This window comes from Beauveria bassiana, assembly GCF_000280675.1.
Source record: "Beauveria bassiana ARSEF 2860 unplaced genomic scaffold BBA_S00002, whole genome shotgun sequence".
Lineage (NCBI taxonomy): Eukaryota > Fungi > Ascomycota > Sordariomycetes > Hypocreales > Cordycipitaceae > Beauveria > Beauveria bassiana.
In genome coordinates, this window is record NW_007930837.1 from 703,284 (window position 1) to 720,754 (window position 17,471).

A 17,471-nucleotide genomic window follows, 5' to 3' on the forward strand; every position below is an offset into this window, starting at 1 on the left:
CAGATACAAAAGCCGCCGCAATGGGCAAAAGGAGACGCGGCCACACCGATGTCGAGGAGCTGCTGGCTCGGCCATGGTGCTACTACTGTACGATTCCCCAACCCTTCGATTATTTGCGCCCACCCTGGTTGCGAGAACAATCAACCATCAATGAAATGTTTTTCTCTGCTGACTGACGCTGGTGACGACTCCTAGGCGAACGCGACTTTGAAGACTTGAAGCTCCTCATCTCCCACCAAAAAGCGAAACATTTCAAGTGCGAGCGATGCGGTCGCCGATTAAATACAGCCGGAGGTTCGTCCAAACCCCCTTACCTCTCCTCTACCGTCCTAGGAAAGAAGGCGACGAATGCTTCGAGAAAAAAAAGTGAAAGAAGATCCTGCTAACACGAGACCCGCGTCCCTAGGTCTCTCCGTCCACATGAACCAAGTGCACAAGGAAACCGTCAGCCAGGTCGAGAACGCGCTGCCGAATCGACAAGGCCTCGACGTTGAAATTTTCGGCATGGAGGGCGTCCCGCAGGACATTCTTGAACAGCACCGCACGCGCATCATACAAAACTTTTACCAGGCCCAGGAGAGCCGCCGCCTCGCGACCGGCAACCCGCTGCCGGGCCAGTCCCTCCACGGCGCGCGCAAAAAGATTCGCTATGAGACGGCCGAGGAGCTTCTCCGGCGCCTCGCCGAGTGGCGCGCACATAAGAAGGCCGGCACGCTGCCGCCCACTGTCGTCGACAATGCCGTCGCGAACCAACAGGTACGTCCTCCTTTCTCCCCTCACCCTCTTTCTTTACAATATTTAGCCCCCCGCCAGATGACTGACACTTACTTGTAAAAATCTAGGCATACGCTGAAGGACTGCCGCAGCGACACGCTGTTGGTGATGACATTGATCAGCTGATTCGGTCGGCCGCCGAGCCGGAGAAGAGTAAAAAGGAAAAGGACGGCAAAAAGTCGCGGCTGGTGTACGACGACGCAGAGGTCAGCCCGGAAGAGAGAATGTCGCAGCTGTCACGGTACGCGTACCAGCCTGCCGTTGCGGCGTGAGTGGTGCGTGGACGCGGGAGAGGGGCTGAAGCAGAGGAATTGCGTTCGGAATAGTCGAGCTAACGAGTCACTTTCGACAATGACAAGACTATGCGGCTGCATGACAATGGAATATCTATCTTGGGATCTGGAGTTTTCATAATTCGGGATATAAGACTCTTGTTTACAATGAGCGAGCCTTGTGTACAGTAACAAAATCGACAAAAACAATCGCGTCAACATATTCATCACACATTTGGCACGCTTCTTACATGAGTCTAGCAAAAGCTAGCATAATGGTGGCGATAGCACAGGAGCTATATGAACAAGTATATTGCCATATATACCCTCCCAGCTCTTTTCAGGACGTAGAAATTGCTATATATCCCACAGCCTAGAAGGTACTGCTCGAGGCGCATTTTATAACAAGATCAAACAGGCTCTAATCATCCGAGCATTATACAGTAATCAGCGTCGTGGACCAAATTTCCCGAATCCGTCTTTACTTCTCGCCAGTGTTGCGCCATACAAAGCCTACCCTAGTTTCGTCATTTTCTATTCTTTTTCGTTGCTTCCCGACATCCCCTTCATTACTGGACAGCGTAAGATTCGTCCGTGTCCCTTGCGTACAGTGCGTTGTATTCAAAACACAAGCTTCTGCTAAGCCAGCTCCAGTTTTTATGAGGCAGATGCGCTTAGAGCTGTTTCTATTGCCAGCGCAGTCGTCTACCAACATCTCTCCTCAACTCGGCAGCGATTATTTGGGCAGAGCATTCTTACCGGCAGCCTTGCTCTTGGCAAGAGCACCGGAGAGACCAAACTGCGAGCCAATGCCGTTGATACGGTGAGTGGCATTGAGGTTCTTGACGACGAGGATCTGGAAGCAGGTAGCGGAACCCTGTCGAGAGGCGATAACGGACCAGGCGAGGAAAAGCTCCCAGATCTACAGAAAAGTTAGTGACGAGTGGATTGAAGATCAAAAGGGTACGGCAACATACTCTGTACCAGCGCTGACCATACTTGCCGGTAATTTCGGCGCGGTTGCCAACCCAGTTGCGGTACCATCTCCATAGAGTGGCAGAGTAGTGGACGCCAACAGTGTCAACGCTGTGAAGGGTCAGCTTGCTCGACTGAACGGGTGACAAAAGTGGCTACGTTGACATACCTCTTGATCTCGAAGCCAGCCCTCTCGAGGGATCGGGTATAGTTCCAGAGGGGAGTAGAAGCATCGGCACCACGGAAAATGTACTTGTTCAAGTATAGACCCCAGATGAGATCCTCATACTGCCAAGCCTGGCGAAGACCAGACAGCTGAACGTACATGAGACCATCATCTTCGAGCATATCGTAGCATTGGCGGAAGAAACCAGTGAGCTTGCGGATACCGACGTGCTCGCCCATCTCGAGTTGGGAGATTTTGTTGTACTTGACCTTGGGAGCGTCGCGATAGTCCATGCAGAGGATGCGAGACTGCTCCTCGGGGATACCGGCCTTGCGCAAAACATCGTTGCCCCAAGCGGCACCGTTCTCAGCGATAGTGATACCGGTGACCTTGGCGCCGTAGTTGAGACTGGCAAACTTGGCGAGGGTGCCCCAGCCGGAGCCAATATCGAGCATGGTTTCACCCTCCTTGAGCTCGAGCTTCTCGCAGACGACGGCCATTTTGTTGTCCTGGAGCTCTTCTAGGGTCTCCTCGCGAGTAGGGTCCGAGATGATGCCGGAGGTGTAGATCATGCGGGGACCGAGAAACCAAGCGTAGTGGTCGTTGCCGTTGTCATAGTTGGGGCGAATCTGATCCATATCCTGATCCTTGGTGTGTAAGAGCACATCGGGGCCAAAGGTACCGAAGATGAACTTGAAGAGATCCAAGGTGAAAGAAAAGTTGGACCAGTCGTGGCGGTACTCGAGGACGTCGAGGATGTCGCCGTTGGCATCAACCTTGCCGTCGACGTACATCTCGGAGAAGGTCTGGATGGGGATCTTGGAGCGACCGCTCCACTTGGCCTTATGGGTGGCATCCTTAAAAGTGATGTAGGACTCGACGGGACGGCCGGGGAGCTTGGCGTGCTCGTTGATGCGAGGGCTGAAGGCAGACTTGAAGGACCAGTAGCCGATGAGGGTGGGGAGAAGGGTGATCAAGCCAAAAACGATTTTGGTTTTGATACCACCACCAACGAGACGGGCCAGAAACCAGGGAACGCCAATTATCAAACCGACGAGGACAATGTTGGAGAAGCTATCATTTCCAGGACCTTCAGCGGGCAGCGGGGCATTGTGAATCGTGGGGAACTAGTTGCGAGGGTGAGGTTAGCGGGAAAAAAAGATACAAAGACAATGAATGGTGGTTGTCTAGCCAATTGAGTCTTTTGCGAAGGGATAAGGACGGATTTTGCATTGCGGCGTGTGCGGCCATGGCAGGAGAAGCTGCTGGGAGGAGGGTGCCAAAATTTCACGTGGGTAAAGGAGCTCACATCAGTAACGGGAACACCGCAGTCCTGAGCCTCGAAGGACGAAGGAGGCTGCTTGGGTGTCTTGATGTAGTTGATATTCTCCTCAAGATGAGGAGTATTGGACGCCATGGCTGTAGAAATTGAGGATAGGCGAAGCAAAGGCAGGACGTCTGAGGGAGAAAGAGGAAAGAAACAACAGGAGGCGAGACGAATTTAGAGAGGCAGGCACAGGTACGGAGCCGGGAGCCGTACCTTGGTGAGGGAGAAGGCCGGGCTAGCAAGAAAGGTACCTAGCACTGCATATTGCCTGCAAGTGGTACCTGACATCTGGCCTCGCCTGTTTTTCCGGTGGTAGACGCAAATCCACTCACGCGTCTTGGCTACTTTCGGGCGCTCAAGCTTTTTCATATCACCATCAAGCTTTGCTAGGCATGTCCAGACATGTCTAGACTTTATTTAGGGCTACTTCCTCAGATGCAGTACATGCCCCTGATGCGCCCCTAGCCTGCAATGTGGCGGTTTGGGTTCCCTCACTGCCCTGGAGGCTGAGACCCCAAGGGGACCCAGTAGGTTGACCTGGGGCTCCGCCAGCCACCTGTTAGATACCAAAAGCATGCACACCGCTGCTCGTGCCTGTCAACTTTACCATTATTTTCCCGCTTCTTCTCTTGCCCAATTGTAATGAGGTCGAACCTGGTGCAATGAGAAAAGGAAGCTTGACTAGGTGACAAGGTTGTGGCTGACAATGGCTCTGTGACGTGTCGGACTAAAATTTTTGGCGAGCTATCACTAATAATAATTGACGAACAAAGTCGAGGCTTGACGCTTAACTTTAACGATAGATTCTCAATTCTAGGAAAAATGTGAAAGGAAAAAAAATCCTACTAGTATTTACTCCTAAGCAGCTAGTGCGCGGCTCTATTATACTCGCGCCCGCGGCTCTATCATCTACCACGGCCGGCCGCCTCAAGTGTCTTCACGTTACTTAGCTACTCCCCAGCCTTTTCTGTGTTCGTCAATCAGTGAAAATGTCAATCAGTAAATATGGTTCACCCCATATCTAGCCCGTGTTGAGAGACGCCGGCGCCCGAGGGCCCCTTCAACCTTTCAATGGCGATGGAGCAACTGGGTATTACCTAAAAGTGCGTCCGGGTACTGTGATTTGCTCCGAATTTCCCGGGGTCATTTATTCTGAGCGATCTCGTGCCCACCATAAATAGGCGAATATCCAAAGAGAGACCTGTCCGAAGGCACTGACCAGGTGAGTTGGCGAGCTTCAGTAAATACAGGTACTCCATGATTGATGTCGCACGTGCGATCGGTGAGCAAAGGGATAGCATATTGGCCTGCGTCTGCTGTCGCTAATGACACAGTGCTGGCTATGTCAGAAGTCAGAATCCCTTATTATCGAAGATCTTCTGCGGACTATTAGACTCCTATTGACAGTGAGTAGCTAGCCACCCATAGTGATTGCTGAAGCTAGACACATTCAATTGAGACTGCTATAACTCGTTGATTGATGGTGACGACAAACCGTCACGGCTTCATTTGGCCCATCCCACATATCACGCAAATACTTTCATCACGATAGTGAACAAGTTATAGAGCTGGATGACTAGATGCGAGAAACTCTGTAAGTACTCCCAAATAATTGGCGCAGCTGGTGCAGCAGTCAATTCTTCGGGCATCATTCAATGCATCAATTTGGACAAAATCGTGGATTAGCATTAAAGCGTACCAAAACGAAGACCTTGACGTCCGTATTTTACCGCTCCGATGGCCGATGAGGGGAAGAAACGTGAGGCCGAAACACTGATGAATTTGTTCAAGGGGTAGGTCCTCTAGGCTTCCTTTCTTGATTCTCGCTGCTAGCTCAACTCTGGATTGCAACCGACGGGAGTGGCCCACGTCAAAACTCTCATGGCTGCGACGCTGAGATCCGACTAGGTGGAGAGCTGTCCCAGATGATGGCGATGGTGAAGGTGACGATTGAGAGAGCTAGAGCTCCCGTGTATTGAACGCATTAAGCCCTTTCGGCTCGTATGAGAGGAGATCTTGTTTTCCCATCATAAGCAGCAATTATTGTTGCTGCATACTAGGGCATAGACGCAGTTGATGATCCGAACTATCGGAAGATGGCTGAAAATCGACCTGAAGCGCTGCCCAATGATTGCATGGGATCACTACCACTGGCCGCATTATTTCTCTATTGTGCTAGTTCTGCGGCTGTGTGTTATTCCTTCGCCATCGTGTAGGTCAAGCACTCAATCTTCGCAGGTTTGAACAACCGTAGGTCAGCCTGCCCAAAATAGCAGCACCGTCAAAGCCTCGAAAAGCATACAAACGTTCAAAAATCTATCGGAGTATCTGTCGCACCTGCCTCGTTGGTACATCTCGGTACCGTCTCGGAACTAGGAATCTTTGTATCGTCATGAAAGGTCAAGACCGACGACAAGATTGCGGACAAGAGATATTATGTACTACCAATTCTGTTTCGAGGTACGTCTTCAGTAGTAAGTTATCGTCGTGACCAGTAGTCAAGAGACAACAGTTTTCACATGCATTGCCGGCAAGGTCCAAAGGCTCAACAGGCTGTCTACTGTCTTTCATGTGGCCACACGTACCTCATACGGGCATGTTATGCCTCTACCAGGAAAATCACGAAAGCAGACACATATATCCGTCCGCAGTGGCCCTCTTCTAGTAGTAATACCACGTGTGATGATCAAATTTTGGCATCCAGTACGCCTGGGCAGCTGGTACACCTGATCAACAGAGAGCAGAACCTGGAGGCCGCCGTTTGAGGGAGTTTTTGCCAGTAAGTCGTGACAACTGTACATATTGCACCGTGTTCTTAACACCGCTACTTTTTTCTTGAAAAATAAGAGCACAGTTCATGTCAGGATCGGAGAGTGAGTCAAGCCACAAAAGGGGTCATGTGCGAAGAAGCAGGCATCAAGAGGCGAGCTGCCGACGAGCTAGCAGTGAGGAGGCAGTCATAATTTCATAATCATTCGTAATAATAAGGATCATTCTGTGACTGAAGTCCCTCGACCACCACAACCTCACAGTTCAGGGGCCTAGATATTAAGCGAACTACCTTGGTGGCGGTGGGCGCGCAGCCGGCGTCGCCAAAGGACAAGAGCACATCGAGGAGCGCGCCCGCGGACGGCTGGCCGGACCTGACGCCGGAGCACTGCGCGCACTTTCGCGGCGACTATGCGCTGCAGGTCCTGCGTCATCTGCCCTACCTTGGCGGCCGGCCACCGCAGCACCTGCACTACCAATGCGAGGTTGTCGACTACACGGCCGTCGACCGCGCCTGGTTCGTCGAGCACCACATGGACGGCGACACCGACGAGTGGTGGTCGACGCTCAGCCAGGTTACAGCCTCTTCTCCCATTAGTGTTTCCAACTGCGCGTCTGATGCCTCCTGTAAGCCCCTCGAGAACAGTGGCAGTGGCACGGCGTCCGCCTGCGCTGGATAGTCATGATCGGCATCAAATGCCCCTTATCATACTCTACTCCAATGATTTGAGAGACACGCTTGAACTTTCCCTTCCGAGCCGCATGAGTGAGTCTCTCATCATACACGCAGTAGATGTACTGTGTCTTGCCAAGCAGGAGAGGAATGTCTTCAAATGTTTCGGGCTTGATGACCAACTTCGACAGCCAGGAGACGAATTTCTGATTGCATCACCAGAAGAGACCGACTGCGACCGACGCACCTCACGGCAGCCGGCGAGACAAACCATTGCATATATAGCTCGATTTTTGCAGCCTGTGATCTCCTCAAGACCAATGTCCATGCCGAAATCACAAAGAATGGGCTGTTCTCTCGGGGAGTTGGTGCTGAACAGGGGCTGGGCCTTTTCCTCAACGGCTATTCCACTAAGTCATCTCTCTAGCTCTTAGTTGTGCATTCGCCGAGCGCAGGCTTCTTGGTACGCCTTTGCCATGTCTTCCTTACAAGCCTTTACCGCATTTCGCTAATCGTAGCAGAGTCTCTTGCACTCAACCTTCACACAACACCGCCAGTAGGTACCTCACGATACCCCATCTCTGCCACTATCAACACAATAAGTAGGCCACACAACGTCAATTCTATCACCGCCGCCATCGCCGCCTCGATTTAACCCGACCGATCAATTATATCTTTTCAGCGGCGGCGGCGGCGGCGGCGGCAGGTAGCAGGGACAGATAGAACAGCGAAATACACTTTTTACGTCTTGAAAAGATACCTCTCTTAATATAGAAAATGCCATGTACTTGTAGCACAGATAAAAATGGCGAAATACATTACGTCTTTGAAAAGATACCTTCCTTAATATAGAAAATGCACTAATTACCATGTACTTATAGCAGCTCCAGATGTACCATCACGTGCGGCTTGTCCACGTAAATAGAAAAAAAAGGGTCCATGCATAGGTAACTGCATGTGGTACAACGCCATTGTTGACTTAGCCACGGTATGCACAAGCGCGTAAAGTAAATAGTCAATAGCCTTCTGGCCACGGTCCTGGTTCTCAAGTAATAAACTCTCAAACGCAGATTGAAGGGTCATCTAAATAGGAAAAATCTCCCTGCAAAACAAGGGGCGCAAGTTCATCGCGTGGTGGGCCAGGCCTTGGTGGCCTGTTGTCGGGGCAACTATGTGCAAGCCAACAACAAAGACAATGGACGTCACTAAGAACTGAGGTGCATGAATCAGCAATCCTTTTTCATCTGATTGCTGTATACGAGCTCGATTATTTTTGCATTTGGCTCTTCATTTGCGATATTTCTTCTCTTGCTTTATCACCTGCCTTGTCACACTTCTCAACGCGTTTCTATTCTCCGATGTTTGCAGACTTGCTCGATTAGCAAACACTGCACACCGTGAGCCGATGAACACCACTTTCCTTTATCACGTCATTGTTGAACACCACCAGCCTTATCAACTCGCTATTTCTCGAGCCTGAAGCTCTGATACGCCGCATTCAACAATTGCCAAAGAAGATTTCAAGTTCGAACTAGCGCGCAAGCGAACCACCATGGCTGATGCGCAATCATCCATTACCGTCGCGAGTGAGTTGCTGCTGCTCTGCCTCGAATATGGAAGCATTCCGATGCTAATGACCCCCAGTTCGCGTTCGGCCGTTTACGATTCGAGAAGCCGCACAAGTGTAATGTAATTAGTGCAAGCCACCCCATCCGCCACTAACAGCCATCTAGTCACCGAGCCGAGGACAACACACTCTTTCTTGGCGATGGCTCTCTTGCGGGAACGCCAGCCCCCAAGCTGCACCAGCGCGGCATTCGGAATGTTATAAAGGTCATGGATGAACGTTGCCTGTAGGTTACCCTGATTCGAAAGCACGGTTCTTCAACTGACGTCTGAGAAAGGGTTTTCGATCCGCCCGAGGATAGTCCCGTGCACAAATTCTCCCGGTCGGTTGTCCCCGGCTCGAGAAAGGTCAAAGATCAAATTTTTGCATTTGACCGTGTCTTTGACGAAAACACTACACAGTCAGATGTCTACGAGGGCACAACAAAAAGCCTCCTTGACAGTGTCCTAGATGGCTACAATGCCACTGTTTTTGCTTACGGCGCCACGGGCTGCGGAAAGACACACACAATTACGGGGACACCGCAATCGCCGGGAATCATTTTCTTAACGATGCAAGAACTCTTCGAAAAGATTGAAGAGCGCAGCCAGGACAAGACGACCGAAGTCAGCCTGAGTTACCTGGAAATCTACAACGAAACTATCCGTGACTTGCTTGTTCCAGGTGGTACCAAAGCTGGGCTGACTTTGCGCGAAGACAGTAACCAAGCAGTCACAGTTGCTGGCTTGACAAGCCACCACCCCAAAGATGTGCAGGAAGTCATGGATATGATTGTTCAGGGAAACGAATATCGCACAGTATCACCGACACAAGCCAACGCCACTTCTTCTCGATCTCATGCTGTTTTGCAAGTCAACATCGCTCAGAAAGACCGAAATGCTGATCTCAACGAACCTCACACAATGGCAACACTCAGCATTATTGATCTTGCTGGCTCGGAGCGAGCCTCTGTGACAAAGAATCGAGGCGAACGTCTTACCGAAGGTGCCAACATCAACAAATCACTTCTCGCATTGGGCAGTTGCATCAATGCACTTTGTGACCGTCGACAACGCGCGCACGTCCCATATCGCAACAGCAAGCTCACGCGATTGCTGAAATTTTCGCTTGGTGGCAACTGCAAAACAGTCATGATTGTTTGCGTTTCGCCTTCTAGCGCCCATTTCGATGAGACTCAAAACACACTCCGTTACGCGAACCGAGCCAAGAATATCCAGACGAAAGTGACCCGAAATGTCTTCAACGTCAACCGCCATGTCAAGGACTTTTTGGTCAAGATTGATGAGCAAATGGCACTCATTACTGAGCTCAAGGCTCAACAAAAGGACGCCGAGAAAATCTCTTTTGCAAAGTTCCGAAAACAGTACGACAAGAGAGATTCTGTGGCTAGAGAAGGAGTGCAACGTCTTCGCACAGCCTACGATAACGCCGCCGCTGATAGACATGAGCGCATCCAAAACATGAAAAGGCTTAAAGGCTTTGAGAGAAGAATCTCACTATTGAATGGCTGGGTTGCGGCTTTCGATGCAGTGTGTGCGAAAAGGGCCGACATTGGTCCGATGCCTGACAATCTCTCTGCTGTTCGCAAAACCGCCCAGGGTATCCTCATTGAATTGGAGCATAGCCGCCAGCACATCCATCAGAAGCTCGAGCACTCAACTTGGGAGCGTCACATTGACACTGCATTGGCCCACAGCATTCAGCAGTTGCAGACCACCGAAGGCTCCGACACCGGAGAGGTTAATGACCTCCAGCGAGAAGCCGAACTGATCAAGGCGAATTTCAGCCGCGAAGCTTACCGCGAAGTTCTGGAACAAGAGAAGTTCGGCGATGCGGCAATGGTTCAGATGCTTCTGACTGCTCAATTCGAAATTTTGACCTCGCTCTCTGATATCTTGGCTATGGACGAGCAGAGCGCAGTGTCTCATGCAAAGGGGGTCTTTAGCAAATTACTGCAAACCGGTTTCACTTCGGCGGCACAAGTCGTTAGACCTGACGACTCCGCTTCCATAAGTAGCTCGAGCTCTTTCTTGCAAAAAGGTTCGGTGAAGAAGAGTTACCTTTTTGGACAAGCCAAGCCATTCGAGGCTCCAGCGTTGGCTGCATCAGAACCGGAGAATGTCATGACCAGCCCTCTTAAATGCTCACCGAGAAGGCGTAAGGTGCTTACTTCGGCCAAAAAAGCTGTCACATTCACACCTGTGAAGAAGAACAAAAAGAGCGGCGTGAGGTGGCGAGATGACGAGACAGAGGAGGGTACCCTCGCGGACTTTGAGAAGACGCCTAAGAATCTGAAGTCGCCCGAGGGGCTACTGGAAGCGGCTCCTATCATCGAGCAGTCTTCAGAAGAGGCCATAGTCACGAGCCACGATCAATCCACAGAGGATGAGTCAACCTTGATTATCCCTGAGGCGACGAGTCTCAATCTTGCAAAACCCAGTCGCTTCCAGGCGGGATTCCTCAGCAAGTCGTCTCGGCCTTCCATGCTGCCAAACGGATCACCATCACCCCAGCCACCAACGCTCAGCCCTGGCCTACCACCAGGCCCTCTAGAAACCACGCAAGACTCACCTCTCAGAACCCTCGACGTCACTCAGAGTGGCAATATGTCGCCACCACCTTTGCCGCAGGGAATTAGAAACAGTCCTCAATGCTCTCTGCAGACAATCGCGGATGAAAACTGCCCACCCTCAGCTGCCGCCTCAGGGTCGGACTCGGACTCCAGCTTGCTTGATCAGCGTAAGCTTCGCAATGCGATGCACTCGGCCAAAAAGGAGCTGCCCCGTAGAGTGAGCGCTCTTGGCGCTGTAACTGCATCTAGCGCAAGACGCATATCTTCGGTCGGATCAACAACGGGAGATCGCGTGGGAAGTCGTCCTAGCCTGTCGGGTTCTCTTGCTAGCTCAACCAATGGCATATCACGACACCGTCGAGGAAGCTTGGAGCGGAAGCGAAATTCACCTATGTCGTGCTCACCTCCTCAGTGCAAGGATCGCAATCTTACTGCCTCTCAGGCGAGGCGGATGAATCTCGGCGGTAGTGTTCGCGTCGAGAATACGGCCAGCCCAATCAATCCAGCAGTTAACCAGACTCGCCGCGTCACTATCAGCGTCGGGGCGCCAGCTTCGGTACTCCGGCGACAAGAAAGCAAGGGGAACATGGCCCTTCGATAAACCAAGTTTTATGACGTGACGTTTTGATTCATTTGCTTTTAGTACCATTTCATGCAGCAGACGAGCTCTCGTTTAGAGCTTCGTTTACAAACTGGCTGCTGGCGTTTGGGAATTGTGTACGAGTTGGAAGGAGCTGAAACAACTACTTGCTGCCCCTCCATTGTATAACTTGTATAAAAAAGACTGTAACTACGAATTCGAGAACATTTTCAAATGAACATCGTTAAGTTGCCGACGGTTTACGGAGTACCTATGAAAAGTCTCGAGCTTCTTCTTGGGCGTGCTAATCACAGTGCTCCCGAATGCAATTTACACGGTGTTTCGGATGTGGCTCCACACAAATCTGCACGCAACACCGGCATCATGACAGTGCTTCCGAAACCTGCTTCATTAGCGCCAGTAACTGCAACAGAAGCAGGCTGATTTCAGCTTATACGTATGGACGACGCAGCAGGGCGCGGGTCACCACGCTACATTCGTAGTCGCATTGGTAATGCTTGTGACGGGTGCAAGGCGCGCAAAGTCAAATGCGACGGCAAAATTCCTTGTGGCTACTGCGCAGGGCGGCAGCGCGGCGATGTTTGCCATTACTCGGCGCAGCGTCGCAGAAGAAATGCTGGCGCAACAACATCACATGGCGCTCACGGCACGACGACGCCGCCCGGAACTATTGGGACAGGTACAGCATCACCAACGCCAGATGTGCAGCAGCGGCCGCTGCCAAGTGCCGACAGCCGACAGGTGCAGCGTGAAGAGGACCAGGTGGCAGACCAACAGATTGTATCCGCTTCGCGCAATCGAGGTCAAACTCGGCCCAGACGCCAGCCTGCGACTAGAGAGGCATCTAACAGACCGGGAATTGGAAGTGATAGAAGGAGGAACAGTGATGCGACGCAACACCAACCGAACGAGGCCGCGGAGGATGACACGGAAGTTCCGCGAGAAGCGCGGCTGCTGCGAGATGCACACGGCAAACTCATCTTTATCGGAGACTGTGCGCCTCTGTCGTTCTTTCAATCTGTTCGGCAGGTAGTCACTAGTCGAGTGAGCCAGCACGCATTCGCGCCTCAAACTAGCCGTTATTCCGTGCTACAGAATGCACCCGCGCACCCGCCTCGGCCCGGCGGCGACGGCGGCACTTTGGGACAAACGGTCAGCGGCGCGCCGCAGGTGCATCCCGGGGACGTGGCTGGGGCTGTATCTGCGTACTTGTCCACGACTACAGGCATGATTGACTTGTTTGACAACTCGACGTTGCTCGAGGACTTTCTCCTCTGGGCCGACCAGCAGCAAAAGCCCCGAGACGGCGCTTCAACTATCAAATATCTAGTGCTGGCCATTGGGCGGTTGAGGGACGACGAAGCATTGGCACAAGAGTACTTTGAGTACGCCAAAAATCAGGCCTACATAGACATGAGCGCCGATTTGAGCGCCGAGACTGTGCAGTCCTTTGTGCTCATTACAATGTACATGCTTTGTTCCTGCCAGATCAACGGTGCGTTTTTGTTCTTTGGTATCGCGGCGCGCGCCGCCTACTCCATCGGCGTGCACCGCACCGAGGTGAATGCTCGATTCGGCCAGGCGATTCACCGGCAGCGCGACAATCTGTGGAAAAGCCTGCGCGCTGTTGACCTCTTTCTCAGCACATTCATGGGCCGCCCGCCCGCGACCTCGGATATTGACTGCACAGTGTCCTACCGTACACTGGATGATGACGGGAACGAGGTTCTCGACCTGCTCAACGCGTCGGTGCAGATTCTGCTCATCACGGAATCCATTGTCATTGAAATCTACTCGCGGCGGAAAATCTCCTTGCAGCTCACCGAGGGCATCTCGCTGCAGCTGAGGAGCTGGTCGGACCGCTGGCTCCAGCAGCTCAAGGAAGTCATGACGCAACCTGGTGCCATCGACAACGAGGCTCAGATAAGCGGCGCGTGCCAGGTACTCTCTACATATTACTACTCGGTCATGCTCGTATCGCGGCCGTTTCTCATGTATGAGCTATATCGGAGGTTGTCGGACGCGCCGCACGGCGCGACGGCGAGAGGAGCCGCACTGCCGTCAGCAAAGACGAAGCTGGCGGATGCTTGCATCGACGCGGCCAGCCTGATGGTCGATCCGGTGCTCGATTTAATCGAGCAAAACGTGCTGAATCATCGCGCCCCCATGCTGGTCTCTTGGCTTTTTGCGGCGTCACTGGTTCTCGGGGTTGGGCTGCTGGGCGGGTTCGGCAGGATCCTCGAAAAGTACACGCGCATGTCAATACAGACCCTGGACCACTTTGCGCAGACAGACGGCCACGCGGCGCAGTATAGCCTCATTGCCCAGTCGCTGCTCACGACGGCGCTGGAGGACCTCGAGCGCAGGGAGCTTCAAGAACGGATGCGGCGGACGGAGAGCTCGAGCCAGCTGTTTGGCCTCGTGCCGCACGATGCCCGCGCGTCGTTTGGTGGCAGCGGCAGCGGCAGCGGGAGCAACGCAAATTCGCCGCGCGAAACTGGCAGCCATCGCGCAGCCACGTTTGGCACGCCGGCGACGGCGGGACGAGCACCAAGCCTCGGCTCGGCACTCGCACCAGGAAGGGCCGAGGGCGGAACGCTTCGGAATAACCTGGCCGCGTCGCCCTCGCCATGGCCGACGCGCCGTAATAGCAATAGGCGCTTTGAACGAGACGTGCATTATGCGGGGGTGGCTGCTCCGGCGTCCCCTCGCATCGGAGACATTGACTCGGCGTTTCTGGGGCTGTCGGAATCGATGCTGCACACGCCCGACGCAGAGTACTGGAGTAACTCTTTCGGAGTCAATGAAGGGGATGGCGGCGCTGTCTCAGCGGTCAACTTGTTTCCGTTATTGGACGCCGGTGGCGGCATTGATCTTGCGCATTATTTCTGATGCCGCTATCAGTGAAAGCTCCATTCAGTTTTGATGGGCTTCGTCTATCTTGCGGCCCGGTCATGGTTACAGTTGAATAGTTGACTGCGACCTTCTAATCATTTTCTTCCTGCCGACGTCGGTTGAGGTTCGGAAAACGGGTGTTTGGTCTTGCTGAAAGCCACTCTCATCCGAAATTCCGAAGTGAACCTCCAATTCATGCGAAAGTGAAGCGCAACCACCAGATTTCGGAAGACGGCCTACTTCTTTGGCGACTGCCCTTTTAGGTGAAACGCTGTTTAGCGTTATATATTATTTGTTCAAAAAAATCGGAGGTATGGCGTCAATTATCATGAAACATCTGAAGACACTATAGAATCGCGATCCGGACGCAGAGCAGGGCCGAGCCGAGCCGGAGTCCACACCTATCAGGGCTCTAGATTATACAGCATGTCTTGATTCTTAAAGTCATTAATTTTGGCTCTGTCTAATTCTACTTTATTCATGACGTAGAAATGTTACAATTTTTTCCAACAACACATTAGCTCTATAGTTTCAGGGCGCCGCGTAGAATCTGCATAAATCTCCAAACATCCTCAAAGCGCGAATATAGAGGCACGGGGGCCACGCGAATCACGTCTGGCTTGCGCTTGTCGCAAAGCACACCATTGAGCTCCAGCGCAGCAGCAATGTCATCCAATAAGCCGTCGCGCAGCATGACGCTCAACTGCGTGCCGCGCTGCAGCGGATCCCGCGGGGTCAATACGCGGAATAGCGGTGCTGCTGCTGCTGCGCCGTCCTCGGCGTCGGCGAGGATACCGTCGAGGAGGTGCTCGGCGTAGGCGGTGAGCACGAGGGCTTTTGAGCGCAGGTCCTTCATGGTGGTCTTGTTGAAGACGGAGAGGGCGCCGGCGAGGTTGGCCAGCTCGAGGGCGGAGGGGTTGGAGGCCTGGAAGCCGCCGGCGCCGGCCGTGGGCACAAACTTGTTGTCCATGTTGAAACGGACCGACTTGTCGCCGCCGTACCAGCCCGTCAGGCGCGGACGGTACGTGGGCCTGTCGCTGCCGTCTTCCCACTCGACGCGGCCGTGGCGCTCGTGGATAAAGGCGCCGGCAATGGCGCCGGGCCCGGCATTGATGTACTTGTAGGTGCACCAGCAGGCAAAGTCGACGTCCCAATCGTGCAGCTTGAGCTCGACGTTGCCGGCGGCGTGGGCGAGGTCCCACCCGACGACGATGCCGCGCTCGCGGGCGTAGGCCGTGATCCTGGGCATGTCAAGGAGCTGACCCGAGTAGTACTGGATGCCCGGGAGCAGCAGGAGCGCCGTCTCCTCTGCGTGCTCGTCAATGGTGGCGAGGATCTTATCGGTGGCCATGTACGAGTTCTCGTCGGGCTCGACCTTGACCATGGTCTTCTCCGGGTCCAGGCCGTGCCAGGTGATTTGGCTCTCGATGGCGTAGTAGTCGCTCGGGAACGGGCGCCACTCGAGGATAATCTTGTAGCGCTTGGCGTCGGGCTTGTAGAAGCTGGCCATCATCATGTGCAGGTTGATTGTCAGGGTGTTCATGATGACAATCTCGCTCGGCGACGCGCCGACCAAGTCGGCCGACTTTTGGGCGCAGTCCTCGGCCATGTCCTGCCACTGCGCGAGCGGCGAGTTGCCCATTGTCTTGAAGTGGCCGTTGACGCCAATGGAGGCCCAGGTCTCGAGCTGCGCGTCAATGTACTTGCGAACGGCCTTGGGCTGCGCGCCCAGCGAGTTGCCGACAAAGTAAATGCCGACATCCGGGTCTTCTCCCGGGGTGCCGTTGGCAACAGCACCGTTTATCTGGGCGGTAGCTATCCCGACAATGCGTGGTCAGCAAAACGAGGAATTCTCGAAGAAATTTCGGGTAGTAAGCAAAGAAAACAGGCCGACGGCGTTTCTTTGAATCACATACATGGCAGGGTGCCGTCGAGGGCGCTTTTCTTGATGGAGGTTTTGGTAGGTAGGATGAAGTCGTAGCGGAGATGGCTCAGCTTGTCTTGCGAATCGAGCCTTTGTGCGAAGTCGAGCGAATTCGCGTTTGCTGGAAACTTGGCCGCGGCGCCGCCACGCAGTCGCTCAACGTAAGCAGGCAGATCCATGTGTGCGGTGTAGAGGAGGCGACGAGAAAGGGCACCAATTTGTAGGTAGAGAGGGTGGCGTGAAGGCGCAGATGATGCACGTAGGAATGAGGGCGCACGATTGAAGCAGCTGTGTAGGCAATGTCGCATTGCTCAGAGCTCAGAGACGAGAGGAGAGAAAAAGTGACGACTTTGAAAACCACTTTATGTCAATGACCCCTCTGTCGAAAGGTGGGGGAGAATTTACAGAAGATGGAGTTTTTGGGGAAACTTTGCACACATCCGAACTTCCGACATCCGAAATCCCGTGGCGCAGGGTCACGGTGTCGCGGCAGCACCCCCAAGTTTCTGCATCGCATCTCTTGGCACTGTTGTTTGTTCATGGTAGGTTGGACAAAGACGCCGAAAAAAAAAAAAAAGCAAACATTCTCGAACATCTTTGTCGCTTATGTTACTATAACGGTGATGGAAGATTACTTGCAGCCTCCCTCTTGTTCGGCAGCGTTTCATTGCATATATATTGCACCAACAGAAGGCGTCTTAAAAGCCGAGTGGCGGCGCCGGCTAGCGGGCGGCTCTGTTGTCCCGCGAAATCACCGTGTTCCTGCATAATTGCCCTGTGCGCCCTGACCGCATCTTGATCGATCAGCACCTTTTAGTTCGCCGAAAGGCAATTTAGGACAGAGGAATCAAAATGATTTTTTTTTAAAGTGAATTTGAACTGATAGCTGTACATGG

The 17,471-nt window shown here is 53.0% G+C and overlaps 6 protein-coding genes across 6 annotated transcripts; 4 read left to right on the top strand and 2 right to left on the bottom strand.

Moving 5' to 3' along the window:
- Nucleotides 1-20: 20 nt before the first annotated feature.
- On the top strand, nucleotides 21-1,046 carry BBA_00882 (RING-6 protein; the record flags this gene model as incomplete). The annotated part of the gene is made up of 4 exons (XM_008595979.1): nucleotides 21-87; nucleotides 196-294; nucleotides 407-756; nucleotides 843-1,046. The coding sequence occupies 4 exons, from the start codon at nucleotides 21-23 to the stop codon at nucleotides 1,044-1,046; spliced, it is 720 nt and encodes a 239-aa protein (XP_008594201.1).
- A 736-nt stretch (nucleotides 1,047-1,782) lies between these two features.
- Nucleotides 1,783-3,604, bottom strand: BBA_00883 (cyclopropane-fatty-acyl-phospholipid synthase; the record flags this gene model as incomplete). Its single annotated transcript, XM_008595980.1, has 4 exons — nucleotides 1,783-1,968; nucleotides 2,024-2,132; nucleotides 2,191-3,314; nucleotides 3,497-3,604. The coding sequence occupies 4 exons, from the start codon at nucleotides 3,602-3,604 to the stop codon at nucleotides 1,783-1,785; spliced, it is 1,527 nt and encodes a 508-aa protein (XP_008594202.1).
- Nucleotides 3,605-6,411: 2,807 nt separating this feature from the next.
- Nucleotides 6,412-6,963, top strand: BBA_00884 (uncharacterized protein; the record flags this gene model as incomplete). Its single annotated transcript, XM_008595981.1, has 2 exons — nucleotides 6,412-6,459; nucleotides 6,547-6,963. 2 exons carry the CDS (start codon nucleotides 6,412-6,414, stop codon nucleotides 6,961-6,963), a joined length of 465 nt encoding a protein of 154 aa, XP_008594203.1.
- Nucleotides 6,964-8,508: 1,545 nt separating this feature from the next.
- On the top strand, nucleotides 8,509-11,756 carry BBA_00885 (kinesin-like protein; the record flags this gene model as incomplete). The annotated part of the gene is made up of 4 exons (XM_008595982.1): nucleotides 8,509-8,542; nucleotides 8,601-8,640; nucleotides 8,690-8,809; nucleotides 8,861-11,756. 4 exons carry the CDS (start codon nucleotides 8,509-8,511, stop codon nucleotides 11,754-11,756), a joined length of 3,090 nt encoding a protein of 1,029 aa, XP_008594204.1.
- A 438-nt stretch (nucleotides 11,757-12,194) lies between these two features.
- Nucleotides 12,195-14,648, top strand: BBA_00886 (fungal specific transcription factor; the record flags this gene model as incomplete). Its single annotated transcript, XM_008595983.1, has 1 exon — nucleotides 12,195-14,648. The coding sequence occupies one exon, from the start codon at nucleotides 12,195-12,197 to the stop codon at nucleotides 14,646-14,648; it is 2,454 nt and encodes an 817-aa protein (XP_008594205.1).
- Nucleotides 14,649-15,174: 526 nt separating this feature from the next.
- Nucleotides 15,175-16,754, bottom strand: BBA_00887 (kynureninase-like protein; the record flags this gene model as incomplete). The annotated part of the gene is made up of 2 exons (XM_008595984.1): nucleotides 15,175-16,466; nucleotides 16,568-16,754. The coding sequence occupies 2 exons, from the start codon at nucleotides 16,752-16,754 to the stop codon at nucleotides 15,175-15,177; spliced, it is 1,479 nt and encodes a 492-aa protein (XP_008594206.1).
- Nucleotides 16,755-17,471: the final 717 nt, after the last annotated feature.